Source organism: Pinus tabuliformis, chromosome 9 (assembly GCF_031772625.1).
Source record: "Pinus tabuliformis cultivar Carrire ecotype Pingquan chromosome 9, CPIR1, whole genome shotgun sequence".
Taxonomy (NCBI): Eukaryota; Viridiplantae; Streptophyta; class Pinopsida; order Pinales; family Pinaceae; genus Pinus; species Pinus tabuliformis.
Genome location: NC_142307.1, coordinates 1,325,805,129 through 1,325,830,389, shown reverse-complemented (window position 1 = coordinate 1,325,830,389; position 25,261 = coordinate 1,325,805,129). Strand labels below are relative to the sequence as shown.

The following is a 25,261-nucleotide window of genomic DNA, read 5'->3' as shown; positions in this document are numbered from 1 at the left end:
TATCTTCCCATTTCTTTGATTTATTCAATTGATTTGTCATGGATATGACTTCTTCATGATGCTTTCTTTTGCTTTGATGAAATTCCTTCTTAAGCTTAGCAAGCTCTTCATCCCTTTCTTGTACTTGAAGCTTGACAAGATCAACTGTATCCCTTGTTTGATCTTGGTCACCAGCTAGTGTTATCTTCTTAAGTTCCTCATTTTCCTTTTTCAAATTGTTAATCTCTTCCATGGCAGCCATAAGTTGAGCAAGAAGATCTTCTACAAAATCGTTTTCATTCTCTTCATCTTCTAGGTCTGCTTTGGCCTTGATGTCATCATTCTCATTTTCAGCTTCTATGATGGGTTTTGGTTTTCCTTCTTGATTTCCATCATCTTCTTGTCTGATGATCATGGTCAATGCTCCTTTTGAGTGAAGGTCATGAAGTTTGTCCCATATACCCTTTGCTAATGAATATTTTACTAGATTGTTCTTTATAGAATCAGGTAGTCCATTCAAGATTCACTTCATTGCTTTTTCATCCATCCTACTATCAACAATCACTGATTTCCAGATTTCAATGCCTTGAGTCTGTAAGAATTTCCTCATTCTTGCTTCCCATATATTAAAGTTCCCATTGAACCATGGAGCCTCCTCAAATTGATTGTCTTCTATTTTAGTGGTAGAGAGAGACACATCCTTAGGAGGATTGGAGACTTTCTTCCTTGACTTCGCCATTTGTGTTCTAAGGATCAACCTTCAGGCTGTTAGGCTTTGAATGAAGGTACTGGCTCTGATACCAATTGTTGGAAATACTGAGGGGGGGGTTGAATCAGTATTTCTTTTTCCAACTATTATTTTACCAGTTGAAACATTTATATTCAGAACACAAGATGAACAACAAGTATCAACGCTTTTAATAATATACTCTTTGCAATAAAATAGATACAATATATAAGTGATTGCAATCAATTGCCAAGCACCAACTTGGACTTTTGTGAGGCTCCAATCTCCAGAGCTCCAACTCTATTTCGCCAAGGCAACAATCTTGGACTTAGGAGCACCAACCCCCAAGGACTTCAATCCTTCCAGTTCCTGCAACACCAGTCCGAAAGACACCTATCCTTCCTACTTCTGAGGCATCAACCCCAAGGACTCCAATCCTTCTTACTTCTGAGGCACCAGCCCTAAGAACTCCAGTCCTTCTTACTTCTGAGGCACCAACCCCAAGGGTTCCAACCCAATCTTGTCAAGGCATGTTTGATAGTAGTGTTCTGCTCTCAAAACTCTTCTCTACTGAGTTCTCTCTGTTTATAGCTTCACTGTAGTCTCCATGCTACAGCATCAATGACAACCAGTCTTCTTATGAAGGAGTCTTTACAACTCTTCATACTGCCCACACAGAGTCTCCAATAGCCTTCATGACCTCTGATAATGTCTCCACACAGCTTTAGTGAGTCCACTGTTAGCTGCACTAAGCTCTGCATAAGAACCAGCTTTCTGTTCAAGCATATGTTCTTATTGTCATAGTGAATGCTTCAGCATGACTGTTTCTTTGCTGGCTACTTCTCCCCTTCGACTGTCTCCTAGCCTGTTGGTCCTTCAGCCCTTTTTCTGTTCTCCTGGACCCTCTGCTACTGCCTCTGTTTCCTCCAGCCTTTTCAATACCACAACTACAACCTTCAACACGCCCTGTTCTCTGCTTTTTTTATTGTATACATTCCTGATGCCTCTGACTATCAGTTTCTCTTTTCCGCTGGCTCTTTGGCTTCCTCCTCGGTCTCTGTGGTTTCCTCTGCCTTGCTTGATCTTTGATCGTTGTGGCTTCCTATGCGTTGGCTTGCTTCTTCGGTTTCCCGATCCTTTGGCTTCCTCTGTCTATTTGGGTTTACCAATGCTCACAGGACACGTTCATTCATAACAGAGGACCGAAATACACAGAGGAAACATATTCCATGTTAAAACTGTAACAGCGCTCCTTTTTTCAATAATCATAGACATACCCAGGACTTTACAGTTTAACAGAAGGACTGTACCAATCAAGACGGCCCCTGCCTGCCACGTCACCATCACAATCACAGTCGACATTGTTCAGGCCTCCTGAACTATCGGAACCATTATCATAAGCCTTTTGGCCTAAAAACCCCGCACAACACAATTATTTGAATTACACAAGAAATATATGAAAATCCGACTTAAACACTAAAGGGCAGAGTTCAAATACATTTTACCCGCATCTATTCCTGTATCGAATCTGCTACATATATTGCAATCGGCAGTCACAAATTCCTGATGGTCGATGGCTGATTCACCTGCGGATGCGACATGATATTAAAGCAAAACACAATGTTGCATCGGGTCCACAAGCTTCATCATAATCGGCGCTTGCAGGAGGACAGCTCTTTGGGTATTGCAATATGCGAATACCGATAGGGCGGATGCAATATAACATTAAACCTTCCATAATGTTGTCATCGGGTCCACAATGTATCGCAATTGTATGATATACATATATATATATATATATCGAAATTCGCATGGTTTAATGTGGCGAGGCTTAAGGCCCTCATACACAACGATATATATGAAATACACTTAAACCCGCTTTGAAGCACTTACCCGGACTTCACCTGTTTATGTACCCGGACATATATGTTGTTGGGTCCGCACATATATATCGCAATCGGGGGTTTGGGGTGATGGCACATAACCAAACCGCTGATTATCATATCGTCGATATATATATATATATATATATATATATATATATATGTCATTGTCGGGGGTTTTGGGGTGATGGCATAGTAGAACCTGCCGATTACACTATCGCCAATATATATATATATATATATATATATATATATGTCCGCTCCAATAGTGTATTCAATACAACTATGATTTCCGCCTCCAATAGTGTTAATGCATATATATATGAGTTTTGGCCTTCGATAGTGTTAATGCATATATATAACCCTTTTGTGGCCTATATTGTTCCCGATAGTGTATTTGCATGCATATATATTATAACCCTTTTGTGGCCTATATTGTTCCCAATAGTGTATTTGCATGCATATAACCCTTTTGTGGCCTATATTGCTCCCGATAGCGTATTCCGCCTCCTATAACTCTTTTGTGGCATATATTGCTCCCGATAGCCCCTGATAGCTATGTTTGCTTCCCCCGATGGCTCCAATAGCTCTGTTTGCTTCCTCCATTGCTCTGATAGCTCTGTTTTGCTCCATTTGCTCCTCCAATATGTTCTTCTTTGGCATATAAATATATGCCATATATATATATGGCTCCTCCTGTAGCTCCGGTAGCTCTGTTTTGCCTCCTCTGGCATGTTAACTCCTCTTTTGATGACTTCTTCCTCTTGGTTCTTCTTGGGCATGTATTACATGCAATGCTCCTCCAATGTGGCTCCTCTTGCTCCAATGCAGCTCTTCTGGCTTGGCAATGTCTTTCAAAGACCTCCTCTGATACCTTCATACCTTGATGGCTTCTGCCTTTTCCGATATGCCTCTCTTGCTCTGCTATTCTGCAATGTGCCTCTTTTGTTAACTCCTTCGTTAACAGACTCTTGCTTATGGCATGGCTATCCTGATGGCCTTGCTCCTGTCTCTTCATGGATCCTCTCTGCTTCCCCTTGGCTTCATATCATCATCTAGTATCTAGATTGTTGCCATATTGACATCAATGACAACCTAGGTCAACAGATTTAATCCTTCAGCCCTTGCCATTTGATCAGTTCAACAATGAGGCCCGTTCCTGCAAATGAACTTGATGCATGCAGATGACGACTCGACATCCCTTTACATGTCTTCTCTCTGTAGTGGCTCGATTCAACCACAAGCTATGCCTCGTCAACAGCTCCTGAACATGGTTTCTTCTCCCAAGGCGGTCCTCATAGCCAATTAAATTACTAGTAGCAAGGATCTTCGTTGCAATTTTGATCGGTGGTGTATGCATTAGACACCACAGCAGCTCATACTCAACCATACATCGATACCCTGGCAACAGAAGCATGCATAAACTTTGTCTCAGCTACAACATTCCCAGCATTTAATAAACTCGGCTCTATTACACGGAAATTTGAATCGGCTCCATACTCCTGGAGTGCATGGGATGGCCTACGTGGTAGGACAACTTCACGAATAGTTGGGCATAGTGCCACATTACCATGATCCCATACTCATTGATAGTATATAGGGGACTTTTGGTATTTATACCGAGCAGGATAGTGAGTGGAGCGAGCAGAGATTCAGGTGGGACGGGATGGCTTGGGATCCTGGTATTGAGGAATTCTTTCATGTTAGGACAGTGAAAAGGTCAGGGACGAATCAGTGGCACATCTGGGACCCTAGCACATTTTTGCAGTGATGATGGGGAGCAACAACTAGAGAGAGCGTTGTTCAGCAATTGCTCGAGGACAAGCAATGTTTTGGCGGGGAGGACTGTGATATTCCCACTTAGCAATATTGCTAAGGGAAATATCAAACTTTCCTAATTTTGTCTTATTTCATGTTTTCACTTAGCAGATGTGGGTTCAGGGGTGTTGATTCGGGGTAGAATTGGATGTGCTCTTGCCATGAAAATTAGTGGACAGGCTAAAGCACATGAGATCTCCAAGACCCAGAAATGGTTTGGGCAGATTCTACCTAGTTAAGGAGATATTAAAATAATTAATATTTTTAATGGAGTTCCTAAGTCTAAACTTAGGAAAAATAAAACATTAATGGGTATTAATATAAAACTGGGTTAGAAGGTTCTAAATGACATGGATCAAGCCAAATCTAATCTTAGCCGTTGATTAGAGATGTAATCTCGACTATTGAAGGACCAACGGGAAAAGTATAAGAGGAGGCTTGAGGGTCAATTGGAGAATAGCTCCAAGGTCAACATTTGACCAATTCATTCGTGGGTTTTTGTGAGTTATTGGTGGAGAGCCAGGTTTAATTTCTCGAAATTTTCTAAGCATCCCGAGGAGTCCCTAGCAACAGTTCTTTGTAGCCAGCAACATATTTTCTGACTAGTTTCAGCGCAGAGCCAACAGAGAGCAGCAACAAATTTGAGAGGTATTTCTTACTGTTCATTTGGGTTTGGCTAGATTGCTTTCAGCAAGCCCAAGTGCACTCACCACATTGTACCCTCTTATTTATTAATAAAATGGCTCAGATCAATGCAATTCATCGAGATTTCTGGTGGTTAAATGTGTTGTAAATTTTTGTATGTGTTTTTGCTCTGTTTGCTTTGTTTAACATTGTATATTTCCATTAGGAATATTACAGTGACCAGCTACTAGAATTGTAGTTGACAAGTTTTGTGTTGTGGATTTGCAAGTGTGGAGGAAACTGGGTGTTGCGACTATCAGGGAGTTGTGTGGAGCCCAAAAGGGCCCAGCTGCTGAGAGAGAGTGTCGTCGAGCCCTAAGAGAGGTCAACAGAAGCAAACACAAACACAAGAAGATATAGATTGTGGAGAAAGTAGCCAAGGGCTGCCATGGGCGGCAAGCCAACCTGTTATATACCTAGGGGGATAATATGGGGTACCAAGGGAGGTACCCAAGGTAATAATGTAATAATGGGATGGGCCATAATAATAAATAAGGTGGTTAACCCATATCATGTAAGGGACCACAAGTAGTTAGTAATAATGTAATGGGCCCGTAGTATTAGTTTGATGGTATGAGGGAACTATGGTAATGACCCATGGTATTGTATGTATGAGGCCTATATAGAGGCTAGAGACTCCATGTGAAGGATTAGATTGTCAAGGATTATTGTATGAACAGGCATATGGCTTGTGGAGTGTTCTCCTTCCTTAAGGAGTGAATGTATGGTGTTGCCCTACCTTAAGGGTTCGATATCAATAAAGTGAATCATTTATATCTATTTCTCTCTTATTGTTTCTGGGTATATTTGCATTATCTTATATTTTTATATCAGATCTATAATATTTCCGGGTTAGATCTATAACAAGTGGTATCAGAATGTTATATACCTAGGGGGGATAATATGGGGTACCAAGTGAGGTACCCAAGGTAATAATGCAATAATGGGATGGGCCATAATAATAAATAAGGTGGTTAACCCATATCATGTAAGGGACCACAAGTAGTTAGTAATAATGTAATGGGCCCGTGGTATTAGTTTGATGGTATGAGGGAACTATGGTAATGACCCATGGTATTGTATATATGAGGCCTATATAGAGGCTAGAGACTCCATGTGAAGGATTAGATTGTCAAGGATTATTGCATGAACAGGCATATGGCTTGTGGAGTGTTCTCCTTCCTTAAGGAGTGAATGTATGGTGTTGCCCTACCTTAAAGGTTTGACCAATAAAGAGAATCATTTCTATCTATTTCAATCTTATTATTCTTGGGTTTATTTCTGTTATCATATATTTCTGGGTTAGATCTATAACAAGTGGTATCAGAGCTATAACAAGTGGTATCAGAGCACTTTCTTGGGCCAAAGTGGAGAATTTTTTTTAATTTTTGCAGGATTTCGGAGGCGACAAGTTTGCAGATCAGATCTATATGTTTTGGTGCAAGATCTGCAAAATCTAATTGCATATCTGGATTCTTTGTGCAAAAATAGCCGATTTCAAAAAAAAAAAATCGGTTGAATCAGAGTCCGGATGGAGATATCGCTGATCTAAAAATCAGTGGGGTTGCAGACAATTTTTCAGGGCAGCAAGTTTGCAGCGCAGATCTGGACGTCCTGGTGCAAGATCTGCAAAATATAATTATAGATCTGGATTCTATGTGAAAAAATAGCCGATTTCAAAAAAAATCGGTCGAATCAGAGTCCGGATGAGGGAGATATAGCTGATTTAAAATCAGCTCTTTTTGCAGAAATTTTGGTGACGACGGGAGAGTTGCAGCACAGATCTGAAATTCCAGTGCCTGGATCAAGATTTCTATCACATGGGTAGATGCAGAATGGTTGTTTCATTTCCAAAAACAGGTCATAATAGGGATTCTGAGCAATATTGACAGAATTGTGGCCATTTAAAATTTTCACCAATTTTTTTTGTGATGGCGGGTCAAGATTGGAGTTTGAGGGACTTGTATAAATTTGATGGCTCTCATCCAGCCAAATGGCTAGCACAAATGGAGAAATGTTTTAGTTTGAATTACATCATGGATGATGAGACTCGGCTGAGAATGGGACAAATGTACTTGGACTATGAAAGATGGCAATGGTGGCAAAGGCATCAACATTGCTATCGAAGGCCCTTGACTTGGGACATATTCACAAAAGCTATTATGGACCACTTTGACCGTAAAACTAATCTTGTGGATAAGCTCACACAGACAGACACACAGCCTAGCAAAGATTTTATTTTTACAGAAAAGAAGGAAACCAAAGAACCTAAAGGGTTATTTTCTGCTGGTATCTCCTTATTGCAGGTTCATGGATTGATTCAGAAGGAGAAAATCATTGTGTCTATAAATCCGAGTTGCAAGAAAAATCTCATAAATGTCAACTTGGCAAAAAAATTGCAAATTCTAGCAAAACACATTGAAAACACACAAGTGGATGATGAGGATGTTCAAGTGTACAAGGATTTGAAGATTTCTATGGATAAATATGTGTTGCATGGTGATTTTTATGCTTTAAATATGGATAACATGGATGTTGTTTTGGGATACCCTTGGATGGAATCAGTGGGTACTATCAATATTAATGTACAGAAGAAATTCCTAAAGTTCTAGTATAAAAAGAAGAAAATTACATTACAGAATATTTCCATTAATAAACAAGTAGAGTCCAAGGAGGCTGAAGCAGAAAATGTTCCAGGGTCTGACATATTAGATGATGAGCCAGTGATGATAGACAATCAAACACAAACAGAGGCTGAAGCAGAAAAGGTTACAGGTGCTGATACATCAGAGGAGGGCTCAGTGGTTGAAGTAATATTGAAAGATAAGACACCACAGCAGGCACCACAACATGCACCAGATAACAGTCAGGCTCCTGTAAGGGGTGAATTAAAGAAAAAGCCATCGTGGGTTAAAACTTCAACATATCATCACCCGCATCACCCTGCAAGACAACCATCAAGATGGCAACCAATTAGCCACACGGACAACAACCCCCACAGGACAGATGGAGAGGAGCGAGGATCCACCTACTACATATCAACACAGAAGAGCTACCACGGTCAACTTCCATCTCAAGCGAGCGAGGCACCAACGAGATCGAGGGTTCACCTTTCTCTTAGATGGCTAGATGCACGTGCATGGTACCAGTGGACTACTCTTTTGAGTAGATCTTATTATTTGTGTTCTTCCCATGTTTCGGGGACGAAAAATGCTAAGGGGGGTGGAATGTTATATACCTAGGGGGGATAATATGGGGTATCAAGGGAGGTACCCAAGGTAATAATGTAATAATGGGATGGGCCATAATAATAAATAAGGTGGTTAACCCATATCATGTAAGGGACCACAAGTAGTTAGTAATAATGTAATGGGCCCGTGGTATTAGTTTGATGGTATGAGGGAACTATGGTAATGACCCATGGTATCGTATGTATGAAACCTATATAGAGGTTAGAGACTCCATGTGAAGGATTAGATTGTTAAGGATTATTGTATGAACAGGCATATGGCTTGTGGAGTGTTCTCCTTCCTTAAAGAGTGAATGTATGGTGTTGCCCTACCTTAACGGTTTGACCAATAAAGAGAATCATTTCTATCTATTTCAATCTTATTATTCTTAGGTTTATTTATGTTATCATATATTTCTAGGTTAGATCTATAACAAGTGGTATCAGAGCTATAACACAACCACCAAGATAGAGTCATGTATAGGAGACACGTAGCCAGCGCAAGTAGCTAGAGGTGATGCGGGGTTCAGCACAACACATAGTTATGACAAAATTTTAATTTTCTAGTAACATATTTTCCTTTGGGTTTCTGATTTGGGAGATGGCCACAACCAGTTTAAGGTTTGAGAACAGGCTGGAGGGTGATTCCAACTTCATCCCTTGGAAGGCAACAGTTTCATTAATTCTCATAGAGAATAGCATATGGGAGTTTGCCAACACCAAAATCACCCTACCTACAAATGTTGCAGATCTAGTCATCGAAAATCATAAAGATGTGAAAACCAAAAGGATTATCTTGGATGTGGTGAAAGATCATGTGATTCCTCACCTATTTGAGAAGAATATAGCAAGGGAGATGTGGGAGGATCTGACAAAGCTATACTAGAGTGATAACATCAATCGAAAGATGGTGTTGAGAGAGAAGCTCAGGAACACCAAGATGACTAGATTATATATGGTGAACCCCTATCTCACCAACGTCACACCGATCAATGATAAGTTGGAAACAATTGGGGCTATTGCGACAAATGCAATGGTGAGGATGGCCCTAAACATCTTCGAAAAGTCATGTGATCCTTTCATCAAAGACATTGTTGCACAAGAGAAACTTCCTAATTAGGACAAACTATGGGATGATTTTATTCAAGAAGAAATTAGGGTGTAATCTCTATCAAGACTCAGGAGGCCAAAACGATTATGCTAAGAACCTGGCCCTTGCCAATCAGACACGGAAGGGAAAAGGAAAAGGCTTTGGTGAGAGTTCACAGCAAGGAAGGAAGAAGGATTTGAGCAAAGTAAAATGCTTTACATGCCGGAAGAATGAGCACTATTCATCACAGTGTCCATAGAAGAAGAATGGGAAAGGTAAGTCAAGAAAACAACAACTTCAACAAAGGTTGATGAGTTTGCAGTGAAGTTCAAGGACTTGTCATTTGTCTCTTGTTTATCTACTAACTCCATCAAAAGGAGTGACTAGTACCTAGATAGTGCTGCATCATGCCATATGATGAAGGCATGGGACCTATTTAGCAGTCTAACGAAGAGCGACTCAAATTTACATGTGGAGACTGGTAATGATACCAAGTATGCAGTGAAGGGTCCCAGAACCATCAAGTTCTAGCTCGAGTCCAGAGGTTTCTTGGAAGTAAAGGAGATGTTATATGTACTAGGATTGAAGAAAAACTTGCTCTCAATACCAATGATGGAAGACAAGGGTTACATAGCCTCTTTCTGAGATGGGCAAGTTCTTGTCAGGCTGAAAGAATCTAGCCTAAACACAACAATGGCCATCAGGGTTAGAGAGAGCAACTTGTACAAGTTGAAGCTTGAAGGGAAAGCCTATTTAAGAATTGGCACATGACAGTGACACTCGTGTGAGCTATGGCATAATAGGATGGGACACTTGCACTACAAGGCATTCCCAATCTTAAGGGAGATTATCACTGGTCTCTTATAGTTTAGCATTGAGTCGCAGGACAGATGCTAAGGGTGCGCACTTGCAAAGAATACCAAGGCTATTTTTCCAATTAACGAGCGCAGTTCCAAGGGGATCTCGGATCTCATCCATTCAAACGTATGTGGACCGATGTCAGTGGAATCAATACAAGGAGCATAGTACTATGTCACCTTCATCGATGACTACACCAGGAAAACCTAAATCTTCTTCATGAAGACCAAGGATGAAGTCTTAAGTCGGTTCCAAGAGTTCAAGGCTTCAGTGGAGAACCAGATAAGTAGGAGGATCAAGGTCTTAGGGTTAGACAATGGGGAAGAGTACACCTCCAATAACTTCAAGGATTTTTACAATGAGGCAAGGATTGAGAGGGATTTGATATTCTCTTACTACCCACAGCAGAATGGGTTTGCTGAGAGGAAAAATTGGGCCATAATTAGGTTTGCCAAGGAAATGATTCATGACTAGGATATGCCCATGCTCCTTTGGGTAGAGGCATGTAATACTGTAGTCTATGTGCAAAACAAAAGTCCTCATAGGATATTGGGGGAGAAGACTCTTGAGAAGGAATTCGCGGGAGTAAAGCTAGAGATAGGGAACATTCGCATCTTCAGTTGTCCAGTCTACATCCATGTTCCTATGCAGAAAAGGAAGAAGTTGGAGCCTACAAAAATGAAGGATATATTTGTGGGATATAGTGAGACATCAAAGGCTACAGGATATTCCTACCAGTGTAGAGGAAGACAATTGTGAGTAGGGATGTGAATTTTGAGGAGAGCTTGGCATTCAAAAAGTCTCATGAGATGCCACCAGCAATGAGAAAGGACAAGGAATAGGAGGCTCAAAAAGTAGAGCAACATGCAAAGGCCTCCACTTCAGGGAGCCAATCTTTAGGAAGGGAGGAATCAGTAGCTCCTTCTAGTTTTGTAAGGAGACCCAAGTGTTTTGAGGAAACATTAAGGGATGCTCAAGAGCGTGTGGAGGATCTTAGGAGCACATTAGAAAGCAAGCCTCCGAAGAGATTTCCAGACAACATGGCATTGACAAGCAACATTCTTGAAGAGACAGTAGACCAAGAGGTTTGGAGGACAGCCATGGTAGAGGATGATGCATGGCATATTGTGACATGACAAGAGAGGAAGTCAATTCCAAGTGGCTCTTTATGAAGTACCTCCATCGCTAAGAAGGAGTGTCGATGTTTGTAGCTCAAACTGGTAAATCTGCATACACCTAAGCATACAAGCATGTTGAGAAATCTAGGGCATCGATAATTAGGTGATTTCTCTTCTTTTAGTAACTGCTTGTGAGAGATTTTTACTTCTTTAGATTAGGATCTTCTTTACTTAAGTTATTAATGTTCTTCTTCATCAAACAACTACCAATGCATGAACATAAATAGACAAAAAACACAGAATGTAGGCTATGAGCCAGGGCCAAAACCTCCCACTCTTTGAGTGGAAAACCCACACAAATTCTTCTTATATAGATTCCAATTAACAAATACCAAAACCAAGACCCCTGACCTATTTGCCACTCCAAGACCAAGACACAAGTTCTCTTGACAGTGAACCTTCTTCTTGACTCTTCCACTTCGCCCTTCCTCGCATCGAGACTTTATTCATGTAATAGTATAGAGGCCTTGTCACACACTTGTGACCTTCTTTTAGTGTTAGCACCGAATTATCTTTGTTGTGATAGTATCGAATTCTCTTTGTTGTAAGACAGAGATTACACCGAGATCATTACTATGGTATAGCACCAAGACAATGAGGGAATGTCATTGTTGGTATCACCGAAAAATTTGTCTAACTTCTCTGCTCCAATCTGTATTGTGACCTCTATAGTTACATCGAAACAGAGAGAGACCCTTCTTTTGACAATACCAAACCTTGATCATTGTAATCTCACCACATTTCTCCTTTGTTGTACCGAGACAGAGTTTCACCCTTGACTGTGAGATAGCATCGAGTTTATCTTTTGCAATTTTGTACCCTTATCCGAGCTCCTTCATCGAAACAGACTCTGCACTCTTATCTGAACTTATCACTGTACTTAGTCACCGAAATTTCAGAGGAATCTGAACTCCTTGACTGTGGAAATGTGAATACCCTACACGCTTATATATAGTGGTTGTCCCATAAATAATCCGACCTGTGAAACTGAATAGGTGTGTCTCCATTTAGGTGAGCCAACATGAATTCTTCTCTTTGTCTTGAGGCCAACTTGAAGAGGAGAACTTTGTGCTTGTCTTGGAAGGCTACTAGACCATTCTATTGACTCATATACATTTGTAATATACCCAAGAAGGGTTCTTCATACATGATATTGACTCTTTTGACTTTAATGACAAATCCTAAAGGCTCTCAATGGGAGCCATCTAAAAAAAAATCTCTTGCTCAAGAAACCCATGAAGCAAGAATTACAATAATAATTTTATTTTCTTCCTTTCATCATTTACAAAAATCACAATTACATGTCATTATGAAGACCGAACCTAGTTACACTTTTCAATAGGGCATGCAAAAGTCGCGAATACACCACTAGACATTAGCAACTACATTAGTAATTAAAGTACTTTTCATAAGACAAAAGTGAGTTTAAACTAATGAAATGAAAAGGTTCTCTGCATTAATGAATTTGATGAATCTCAATCGTCGATCTCAAGTGAGGTGAGATCCAATCTCAACCATCAATCACTTTGGATATTAGGCTTAGGGATTTGGCCATAACTCAAGCTTATAAAAGAAGGGCTAGACCAAGTAAGAAGACACGCAACAATGAGTGAGCACAAGACTTGAGAGGAGATCTCAAAGATTGAGTGGAGAAGGACTTCCATTTAAGTGCGTCAGGTTCGCGGATAGTGCAAGGAACAACAAGGGTGATCCAAGTTAGCCAAGCAGGGTTTGATTAGTTGGATCAATTCCATATTATTGTTGTATGTATTTCCCTCAGTGGGTCATTTTCCCAAGAAGGGAACCCAAGTAGGTTCTGATACTATTTTAATGAATATCTGTTGATTGGGCGAAAAAACTTATGTGCGCTCATGTGACTAAGATTGTTTGATTTAATGTGCTTCCACTAAATATTTTTGTTTATGTTAAAAACCCAATTATGCTTTTATTCAGGAGATCTAAGATAGTTTGCTAGGTTAATAAATTGCTAGGTGTTGTGTTCATAAATTAACAATACTAGTCTATGGACAACTAATCAATGTCACCACGCTGACCCTCTTCAAAGTATAGGTTGGCTCTTCTCCAACCAAGGGGGCTTCTCTAAGGTAGGATTGCTAAAGCTTTAAGAAATACATGCTAAACATGAAAGGAAGTGTAACTTCAACATAAGAAGTGTTGTAGTATAGTTTATAAAAGAAATGATGGGAGGGTCAAGACTAGTGTCAAGCCCATTGGGCAAGTGGACTGAAGAATCAACTACTAAGGGTGATTACCATGTGGCTAAGAGTGCATATGGCCCTAAAGAAGAAGAAATAATCAATTATTCCTTGTTGTGTATTAATACAAAAAATAACTTGTGAATCCCAAATCAAAGAGACATCACAAACATGTAAGGTAGTGCATTTCATCATTCATGTTGTCCATAAATGCATAAAATACTTGTAAATTCCCAAATCAAGGATATATCACAAGTATGTAAAGGTGTATTTTCTCACTGGTGGGTCCATAAGGAGCCCTTGTGTTTCCTATTTTTGGTGGGGCCATATATTGCCCTTGTGTGGCTTATCTTTGGCCTTGGACCCACTAAAATTCATTTTTAAGTGATTTAAAAAGGAAAAAAAAAACAGTTATCAGTTTTTAACAATATTTTATGGAGTTTGCTGCTTGCATTATGTACCACTTGTCCAATGTTTTTTATGCTTCTCATTTAAATGTTCTTGGGCCTTGGCACTTGCTCATTTATTCATGAATCTGTATTCCAAATCATAATGTTAAAACTTAAATGCTTTCTTTCAAAGTTTCTGAAATAGTACATCATTTCCTAATTTTTAAAGGGTCACGTTTCCAGTGTGTTGCTCTTTCAGATACCTGTTTCCATTTCCCCATATCATGCAACTTAGAAATGTTTAAAAGAAAATTATCAATTTCTTCAGACACCTTTTTCTTTAAGAAATGCATTAACTTTTTCAACACATCCATAAAGGTCCATAAACATCAACTTAAAGGAACTTACGATTTTTCATCTCCAAATTTCCACCAGTTAGGTTCATACCATTGCTGACCCCTGCAAGAAGCAAAAAAAATATATCAACAAGCAGCAAAGAAAAATTCAACAGTGTACTCATATTCTGTCTGGTGGTTGAATTTATTACAATTGCCGAAAAAAAATAGAAAATAGGTGAAATTCTACTTATAATTACAATGGCCCAAAAAGTTTACATTAAACTACTGCAAGCACATGATACATCCCTTCCACTACAAAAATACTGCCATAAACCACAATAAACAGTGAGCAGATAACATAGTGGATCCACTGCACAGGGATAGTGCATTGAGAAAAATAAAAACATGGAAATTCATGCATATCCCAAGAAAATCTATTATTCAAATTTCACATAAGCAAAATTAATCAGGAGAATAAAATATCAAAGCCTTAAATTCCTTAAGTAAAGATTATATGAGATTTTGGATGCAACAAACCCATAAATCCTAACTCTAATCCTTTATAGAATGTAAAAGTGGATCATATTTTTCAATGGTATCACAACTAGTATGCCCACAATAGATTCCTAAATCTTCACAATCTTTGCAAATAGTAAGCTATTGCGTAGAAGTTATCAAAAATTGAAAAATTGTGACAATGCAGTAGATAAACTGCTAAGGATAAGCACCAAATTGAAAATGAAATCTATAAGTGCAAATTTACGGTCAAGCTTGTGCACTCCTACAAATAAAAAACTAGCAGTATTAGTACTTCTACTCGTAACAGTACTCCACTTGGACGGGTTTATTTCTTTCTCATTCTCTATATAAGGAAGCTATTGAGCTCCTATTTATCATCTTTGGATAATCTCTGGATGATGTAATTTTGTAATGCTTGTGCTGAGCCTTGCTCTGTTGGAATTATCTTTCTCATAATAGAAAGACTTTGAGGTTTCAATTCATGGTGTTCTTCTATCTGTATATATGTGGCATGTGCTAGTATTTTATTTGTTCATACTCTATATTGCACTAAAATTTCATGATTGTTATTTCAGTTGTCGGTGATGAGAATATTCTATTGGTACAGTTATCTTTACCTTAGGTGATCTGATTCACTCCACGATCTAACAATTATTTTTCAAGATAAAATAGAGATCTACAGGTACACTAGCCCTTGGACTACAAGTTCATAGACTGCGGGGAAGGATCGACCTTGTTTGAGCTCTGGATTTCATTTTGACGAATTATTTTACAGGAGGGTTTTGGCCAATAATTTTTCAAAATTGTTCATCCATATTATCTATTCTAAAATCTCCAAAAAAGTCTAATTTTGTGCTATAAAGATTTAATCGTCTAATGAGAGCAAATATTTAAATTTTGTAAATATTGTGAATATTTGTAAAATAATTTTAAATCTAACCCTTGTTTTATTTTTGTAGCACTTGGGGTTTTGGGATTTTTGTGATTTTTGTATATATTGGGGTTTTGTGAATTTTTATTTTCAATTGTGCAAGTGAATTCTCAAGCCATCAAGGGAAATTTGAAGTGGTTGAAGAAGCTAGCCCTAGGGCTATGGTTACAAGGATTTTCTTCTCCAAGAGAAGACATCTAGCCCATTTGTCAATTTCGTTTATAAGGGAAGGGTTGATCCAAGCCCTAGAGGCCTAGATCTAGCCTCCTAAGGCCCTACAAGCTCAATGCATAGCCAAGAAATGAAAGTTGCAGACCCTACAAGGTAATTTTTGTGGTGAATATTGTGTTTTCTAACCCTATTTGTGTTTTTGCAGGGGTCTGAAATTTGTCTTAGGCCTCCAAGACCTAGTCGAGCCCTCTCTTACCCTTGTCGCGGCCCTTTCTCCTCTTTTGGGTGAGTTACAAGACTGTTAAGCCTTTGTCCTAGGTGTTGCAGGCCTGGCTGAGGCCTTTTTTCCCTTAGTGTCAGCCTTAGAGGGCCTTCTCTCCTTCACGACAGCGCTATTCGGGCCTTCTCTCTTGTGCAACAGGCCTATTCAGGCGTCAATCCCTCTCAACAGCCCTCCTCCTTCCTTATTTCAGCGTGTCACAGGCCCTAAGGGCATCTCCTTTCCTTACTGCAAACCTTTTAGGCCTCTTCCCTTGTTGTCGTGGCCTTCTAAGCCTTCATTCCCTAAGCATTAGGGCTTCTAGCCTCATCATTGCCCTTCCTAGCCTTCCTATAGCCCTCATTCAATCATGGCACTGCCATCACTTGGTTTGCATTGGTATTTCGCACTAATATTTTGTTTTGCAGTGGATTTGGAGCAAACATTGTGGTTGCAGGTGGATAGACTCACTAGAAGATCCCTAATATTTGTTTGGCAAAGTGGTCTTCTGCACATTACAATCATGAAGGCATCAAGATGTGTCTCTTTGTCCCTTCTTTGGAAGGTGATGCTATGAATTGTTTTTATGACTTTCCTAACAATTCTTTTGATTCTCTACAAGTCATCATCAATGCTTTCAAAAATAGATATGGCGATCAAAGGGATTCACCTTGTGCCATTTACAATATAGAGAAAGAAGATCTTGTAAGGGACATAACCGACGTAGAAAGGGTTCAAGAGAATGTGCCTCGTCAATCTTTGCCATATTGTAAACCCTGTGAGAATTTTCATGATGAATCCACTTGTGTCGTTGCAAGAAGAATCCTCGATAGCAGAAAAGCAGGGACAAATGATCAAAAGGAAAATGCGTAATGTTCCTAATTAGGAAGAACAGTGATATGCAAAGAAAAATAGTACATGCAACACAAAAATTCAGAAAATTCAGTCAACACCCATAAAAACTCTGGAATGTCATCCAGTTGAGCCATTTTATTAGATAATTGGAGCAAGAGTACTATGGTATGCAAGGAGTGCACCTGGGCTTGCCTCAATGGAAGGCTTGACAAGACACAAGTGATAAAATATAATGCCCAAATGAGAGAACAAGTTGCTCCAATGATGCCATACGCTACCCCAGAAAACTGCACTGTCTACTGGAAAGTTATTGCTGAAGAGCCCAGCTTCAGTGCTCAAAAAATTTTGCAAAATTAGCCCCAAGCTCCTCTAAATAACCCACCAAAACCCAGAAAGGGTTTGGTCTGGTTCTGACCTCTGAAATTTGACCCCAATTACCACGTCCTCCTCCAATGACTGGATAAATACGGTTTGTCTGCAATCTCCCTGAAAATCCCTCCAATCACTCCCAAAATGTTGAGTCTCACTACCCCTGAAAATCCCTCCAATCACTCCCAAAATGTTGAGTCTCACTACCCCAAAGTTATCCTTATTTCTCCAGGTAAGACCCAGCTCCCAAGCACTTTCCTCAAACTCCCACGTGTGCCCTAAAAATGGATTTTGCGCTAGCCTTGGATGTACAAATTCGTATCGCCTCCAACCAGCAACCTTCTGCTCCAAAACTCATCAATTAGCTTGATCTTCCCCTGAAGCTCCTATGCCAAATTTCTCCCGGAAAACACCACCCGGAAGATAGCTGAAATGAGCAAAGCGTGATCCCCTCCTGCGTCCTCCTGGAATATGCATTGGCTGACAAAAAGGTTATGTGAGTAGCTCTTAATCCCTCCAAACTCTCCTCCAACTTGGTACAATTTGACCTCCCTAGGGTGGCACTCGTAGTCCACTGAAAGAAGGGTGAGCTCTCCCTTTGGAAAACTCAGTGCTGAAAAGCAATGTGTCCCGACTAAGTAGCTCAAGCACCAATTGAAAGTATGATTGATGAAAAGACCCCAAAAGTGGTTGAGCTTCTTCTATTAATAATTTTTGAGTTGTCTTTTCCATGTGGATCCCTCCCACAATTTTTTCGACCCCCTTCCCTGGTAATTCGAATTTTCTCCTAGGCAAGTGTGTTTTACCAATGAGTGTGGCCCCCACGCTCCACTAGCAAAAATATTTTGGCCTCCCCTTTTTCCCAAGTCTTTCTCCAAAAAGTTGTGGGTCCCATAGTAAACATAAATGCCAAAATTGTGGAAATAAACTTAAGGAAAATTATTTTAGGAAGGGACATTACAAAATGATAAGCAACTTATCAATGAATTGACTCAAATGATTAAAGGCATGCAATTCAATCAAGCACAATTGACGAAAACCATGGAACTTAATGAAGAGAGATTAATAGCAGATCACACCAAGGAAATGAGATCCATGCACCCCAGGTTATTAACTATAGAAGAAAAACATGTCGAGGAACTAAAAAACATGGAAATTAGTCACTCTAACCAGATGACCACCATGCAAAATCATTTGATTACCATAGAGGAAAATCATGTCAAAGCAATGAAAGAAATGGAAGCTAGTCAAAAATATCTACAAAACAGGTTATTGACCATGGAGGAAAATCATGCCAGGGAAATTAATGCCATGAAGCTTGAACATTCTAATCAAATGAATGCCATGAGAAATGAACAGATCATTCTTCAGAGCAAACTACAAGCGAAGGAAAAATCATGGGTTCAGGAGCACCAGCTCAGACCAGAGGATCCAGGGGGCAAGCACACAAAACTTTCAACAGATCGCAATCCTCCCAGTCCACTGAAGCATTTCCCATCCCATTGCAAGGAGGCCACTTGTCCCATTGAAAAGAGATTAACCAGAAGTGGCATAATTGGAAAAGAGATTGAGAAATATCATGTTTTTGAGGTCAATCACGGTACTTGTGGGATTTATGTGTCACCTCTGACAGAATATATTCAGAATCAAATCGAGCATACCTCAAATACTTCAAATTTTTCATCCGAGCATTTTCAAGATCAAGATAGAAAATCTACATTGGTGCATTATTAGCATCATAGCGTGCATGAAACAAAAGTAAAAAGAAAGAAATTTGATGCATCTGATGGTCAAGAGTAGCATGATATTCGAATAAGTCAAAGTCCTAGCATCTTCAGAATTCAGCGTGGCACATAAGAAAAGCATCCCATGGATATGCCTGAAAGTTAGCAAATACTCAATATACACTTTGTTAAAGACATCTAATGCCATAGGGCATCCTTTGTATTGTATCTCTAACCCTACTCTCTTCGATAGGATTTCATTTTTGTCATTAGTTTTCTATTAATGCATTTACATGTTATGTTTTTATGTTTCATTGTTAGAATAGGTTTTCTATTCTAGCAGACGATCTATATATTTGATGATGTACATTTTATACATGATGATTTTGATTTTGAGCGGATATCTAGTTGATGTTACTTTGTTTTCTTGGATACAAGACTATGGATTCTCACATTCCTTCAAGCGAAGCAACGTGTCCCCAAGTAGATTCAGATGTTGACCACACTTTGTCAACAGTCCAAGGAGCAAAGTACAAAACAACAGATCAAAAAAATTTCAAATCAATGTCATCATTCAGCTTCAGATTATATCATTGTAAAATGTAAACCCAATTTCTGCAAAACTTATTGTAAATGATGCTAGTATGACAATTGAGTCATGTAATTGCACCTAGGTAAGCCTATGATTTTTGTCAAATGATTTCATCCGAGGAAGTTATTTAACCTCCCCGAATTATATGTGTTTGTAAACACGGATAATCGAAAAAGCTTTTCTTCTAGCTATAACCCCAAAGCTAGGATGGAATTCTTTGGCAATCTCTTAAGTGAGTCCTAGTGTTTATCAAGTCTATGTAAAAGTGTGTTTAGAAATAATTATAGCGCATGGCCTCTCATAGTTAGATACCATGGCTAAATTATTTTATTATAAACACACTTGGGTTCCTACTAGATCATATTGTGTCGCAGAATTGCGTAATGTCTTGAGGGTTTGTGTCTAAAGGTGTTTTCCGCTTCTAAGTGTTGATAATGTAATAATTTGATGTAAAAAGTATTTTAGTGCAGGTTACTCATAGTTGGACACCATGGCTAAAATATTTGAGGGTGGAAAAATAATTAATCCCCTATAGAGTCAATTAATTAATTTTTTACCCAAAATTAAATAAAAATCCTAAGCCAGAAAATTAATTAATTTTGACTCAAAAATAATTATAGAGAAATTAAGTTCTTTCCAAGTGGAAAATAATAAAAAATTCGTGGGTCAAAAAGAAATTAATTTTTGGAGGTCCACTACCAAGGGAACAATGGATTTTTTAAGAAAACTTGACCCCTTGGACCTTGGTATGGTATGAATCAAAGTCAATTTTTTGAGGATATTAATCCAAAATATTAATTTTTGGATTAATAAAAAATGGTTTTTAAGAGAAATTCGAATTTCTCCTTCAAAATAAAAAATCAACGGTGGAGATTAAAAGAAGATCAAGTTATTTTTGATGGATGAGATTATTTTGACAAGGATCAAGCGAACTAGCCGTTATTTCCACTTGGAGGAGTTTATTTCTCTCATTCTCTACATAAGGAAGCTATTGAACTCCTATTTATTATCTTGGGATAATCTTTGAATGATGTAATTTTGTAACACTTGTGTCGAGCCTTGCTATGTTGGAATTATTTTTCTCATAATAGAAAGACTTTGGGGTTTCAATTCCTGGTGTTCTTCTATTTGTATATTTGTGGCATGTGCTAGTATTTTATTTGTTCATATGCTATACTCTATATTGCGCTAAAATTTCATGATTGTTATTTCAGTTGACGGTGATGAGAACATTCTATTGGTATGGTTATCTTTACCTTGGGTGATCTGATTCACCCCATGAACTAATGATTATTTTTCAAGATTAAATAGAGATCTAGTACACTAGCCCTTGGACTACAAGTTCACAGACTGCGGGGAAGGATCAACATTGTTTGAGCTCTGGGATTTCATTTTGACAAATTATTCTGAAGGAGGGTTTTGGCCAGTAACTTTTCAGAATTATTCATCCATATTATCTAGTCTAAAATCTCAAAAAAAACTAATTTTGTGCTATAAAGATTAAATCAGCTAATGAGAGCAAATATTTAAATTTTTTAAATATTGTGAATATTTGTAAAATAATTTTTTAAATCTAACCATTGTTTTATTTTTGTAGCACTTTGGGTTTTGGGATATTTGTGCAAGTGAATTCTCAAGCCATCAAGGGAAATTCGAATTGGTTTAAAAAGCTAGCCCTACGGCTAGGGTTTGAAGGATTTTCTCCTCCGAGGCAAGTTGTCCAGCCTATTTGTCAACTTCGTTCACAAGGGAAGGGTTGATACAAGCCCTAAAGGCCTAGATCTAGCCTCTTAAGGCCCTACAAGCTCAACGCATAGCCAAGAAAGGAAAGTCGCAGACCCTACAAGCTAATTTTTGTAGTTTTTTGTGCTAAGTTTTGTGTTTTCTAACCCTATTTGTGTTTTTGCAAGGGTCTAAAATTTTTCCTAGGCCTCCAAGGCCTAGTCGAACCCTTGCTTACCCTTGCCGCAGCCCTTTCTCCTCTTTTTGTTGAGTCGCGGGCTTGTTTACCCTCTGTCCTAGGTGTCACAGGCCTAGTCGAGGCCTTTTTTCCCTTAATGTGAATTTTAGAGGGCCTTCTCTCCCTCATGGAAACCCTATTTGGGCCCTCTCCCTTGTGTCGCAGGCCTATTTAGGCATCAATCCCTCTCAGCAGCCCTCCTCCTTCCTTATTTCAGTGTGCCACAGGCCCTAAGGTCCTCTCCCTTCCTTATTGCAAGCCTTTTAGGCCTCTTGCCTTGTTATCGTGGCTTTCTAGGCCTTCATTCCCTAAGCGTTAATCCTTCTAGCCTCATCGTTGCCCTTCCTAACCTTCCTCTTGTCCTCATTCAATCATAGCACTATCATCACTTGGTTTGCATTGGTATTTTGCACTAACATTTTGTTTTGTAGTGATTTTGGAGCTAAAATTGTGGTTGCAGGTGGATAGATTCACTAGAAGATCCCTAGCAGTCAAGCTAGTCACCAACAAGGCCATAAGGCCTAGGGGTTTTCCTTCCCACCCTCTTTCTCATCACTATTTCATTTGCATCCTCAATTACATCTTTACAGTGGCATAAGACACATAACATGGACAAAGTAGTTTTCTTGTCGTTGTCATCATTGGTCTCTTGCATTCCTTCATTGTTACCAATCTCATCTATTTGACAAGATATATGTGCTTTCATTAAGTCAACACTCTCAAGATAAATGCTCTAAAAGATAATCACTTGGATTGAACTGGCATCTCAATATAAGATAAGTTAGTTTCTCTCATAAGTTTGTTCTTGCTCTTTCAATGTCATAAGCATCAAGTAAAGAATAATATCATTGAGTATAAGTTGCCAAGTGTTTCTAATTCCAAGCATCCTTACATGTCATTGGTTATCAAGTTAGTTTTGTTCATTGACATTTCAAGGCATTAGTATATTGCTAATTGTAACATTGGTTTCAAGGAAATACTATTGTTGGTAATTGCTATTGGATAAGTGGTTACATTACTATTGTCACAATTTGCATTTCTTGTGAGTTTACTTTTGTAATAAGTGCTCTAACATATTGTTTTGCAAGTGAGCTTCATATCTAGGATTCATAATCTTGCAATATTATAACTCACTCTTAAAGCACCTAGATTGATCTCTATATTGTGATAAGATTAATCTTGAGGTCATCTAAGTAATCTCAAGAATTGCTAATTGTTTTTAATATCTAGTTAAGGGATTCGCATTTATCTAATTAGCACATCAGTATTGTTAAGAAAGGCATTGGACTTGATGTTTATTGTTATTTTGATAAGTAACTGACCATTGTGAGGTTTCTAATCTTGAATTTCTTTATACAACATTTTATGTCGCCATCTAATTGGTTCATTGAGCATTGCTTTTGGTGAAGATTGTCTATGAAATTGTTAAGTACTTTCCTTTATTGCTCTAAATCGAACATCATTTGTCTCGAAGTACTTAAATCATTTAACGATCTCACCTAAAGCTAATCACTCACTTTGCATTTGCGTTCTAGGAATAGTAGTGCATTAATTAATTGACCTCCAAGCATAAGCTTGGTTGAAAGACGATAGGACCACCTTTCTCACCCAGCTTGCAAAGTTTATACCCTCACCTGTGGTTAACATGGGGACCTTGCAGTTGTCAAAGCCACAATCTCTGCAACGTGAGAGGCATTCAGGTGATTAGAACTCCAGGGGAGGTATCATTGATATAGTCATTGCTATCTTCCCCTGGGTTTCTCCCCACAACCTACACTTGAGACTAATTTCAAAACAACTGAGAGAAAGGATTCATTTAGAATAGGCATCTAATCTAAAATTAACCAAGAGTTTGCATTTCACTTGGTTTTAGGTGTCGCATCTCATATAGGATAGTGTGCATCCTAAGCAGCAACTGTTCATCCAGTAACTTGGTAATTGACTTATATTGGGCAAGTGATTTGACTCCATAAGGCACTAGTCTCTCAATAATCTAATTAAATTGTGCTAGTAATTCAACTTGCTAATCATCATTAACCCATTTGCTAGACCATTCAATTGTGTCTCCCGAGCTTGTCGGTTCCCAATAAGCCTTTCATCTTCACATTTCATAGGGACTACCCACCATAGCCTGCTATAGGGAGACAGCTAGAACGGAGAGGGCGAAGATCAGAGTGACAACCCCTGCCCTGACTCGTCGCATCCACCTATACAATATAGGCGACAATAGTTAGCTAATGGCTAGATGTGATCTATAAATCTGGTGGTTTAAGGAAGACCACAAACCAAAATGGTAGCAAAAGCTGATGTCTTCTACTAGTGGTGGTTTAACGTTGGCCACCAACTTAGGAACTTGGCTCAAATTAGTTCCTGGAACAATTCTGAATCTAGCTAGAAGTTGATGTCTTCTGCAAAATGGAAGTTCTCCCTGATGATGGTTTAAACTTTAATGATAACCACATACTGTTGACATCGGGGTTTGAAGATGACCATAAAATATTGTATGGAAGAAGCAGTAAGTCTTCTACTAAGTGGTGGTTTAAGGAGGACCACAAATCAAATGTTTCTCATGGAACATGAGTCTGTCTCTGGCTACAACTCTGACCATGGCTTTTGTCTCTGACTATTGGCTCTAGTTCTAGATGCGGATTAGGCTAGCTTGATATGACTTTGAAACTATAAGTTGACTATCAGTTATGCCCTGTCAAATAGAAGGTGAGAAGATGAGAATCTCTCCACTGCAAGATGTGTCAATACTTGACAATACATTCTATGGTATGATCGATATATATTCTTGGTCGTTGACGACCATTTCTAATAAGTGATCCACCCAAGGTGAATCTTTGCTCATGTAGGATTTTTGTGAATGGAACATCTATTTGAAAGATGCTCACAAGGGTGAAAATCAAAACAATGGTCCCTTGTGTGGCCAACAACGTGACAATGTTAGCATTTGAGAATCTAATATGGAATTGCAGAACGTGAAGAAAAGATTTCCTAAAGAAACCCAACACTCTGAAACTGGATTGGTTTAGAGTAGTGTCAAATGTGAAAGGTCACTTGCTTTTCATATCCATGATTGGTTTTGTGCTTATCATTTATGACTTCTCCCCAAGATCTAATGATGAGCTTGGGAAGCGCAACCTAAACTTCTGCATATCCATGTGAATCTAGTCCTGACATGGTGTCATTGATCTAATTAAGTGTTGGTTGTTGATGGGAATCAATCTCGAATAGAGAATTGTTCTAAACAAGAACTAGTTCAGACCGTTGATTCCTTCATTGTAAGTCATCTTGTTGAAGTTGCGAATCAAGCAAGAGAAACTCAATTTTGTCTTATGCATCTTGTAAATAGGTTCGAACATTGGTTAGAGTGTCTTTGTCAATTGTAACCATATTGTCAATAGAACAGAGTATTAGAGTATTGTGTAACTCTAATAATTCATCACTTCCAACCATTTTCTCAAATGTTCAAGCTCAATAAATGAAGTG

At 38.8% G+C, this 25,261-nt stretch overlaps 1 protein-coding gene across 4 annotated transcripts in view; it reads right to left on the bottom strand.

The window, feature by feature from the left end:
- The window catches only part of LOC149153413 (hydroxyproline O-galactosyltransferase HPGT3-like), a 248,362-nt gene that overhangs the window by 111,456 nt on the left and 111,645 nt on the right, over positions 1-25,261 (bottom strand). For all 4 annotated transcript variants that reach the window (XM_089439496.1, XM_089439497.1, XM_089439495.1 and 1 more), the window contains one exon: positions 14,460-14,510. In XM_089439496.1, coding sequence (XP_089295622.1) covers positions 14,460-14,510 — 51 coding nt within the window. The remainder of the gene's footprint in view (positions 1-14,459; positions 14,511-25,261) is intronic.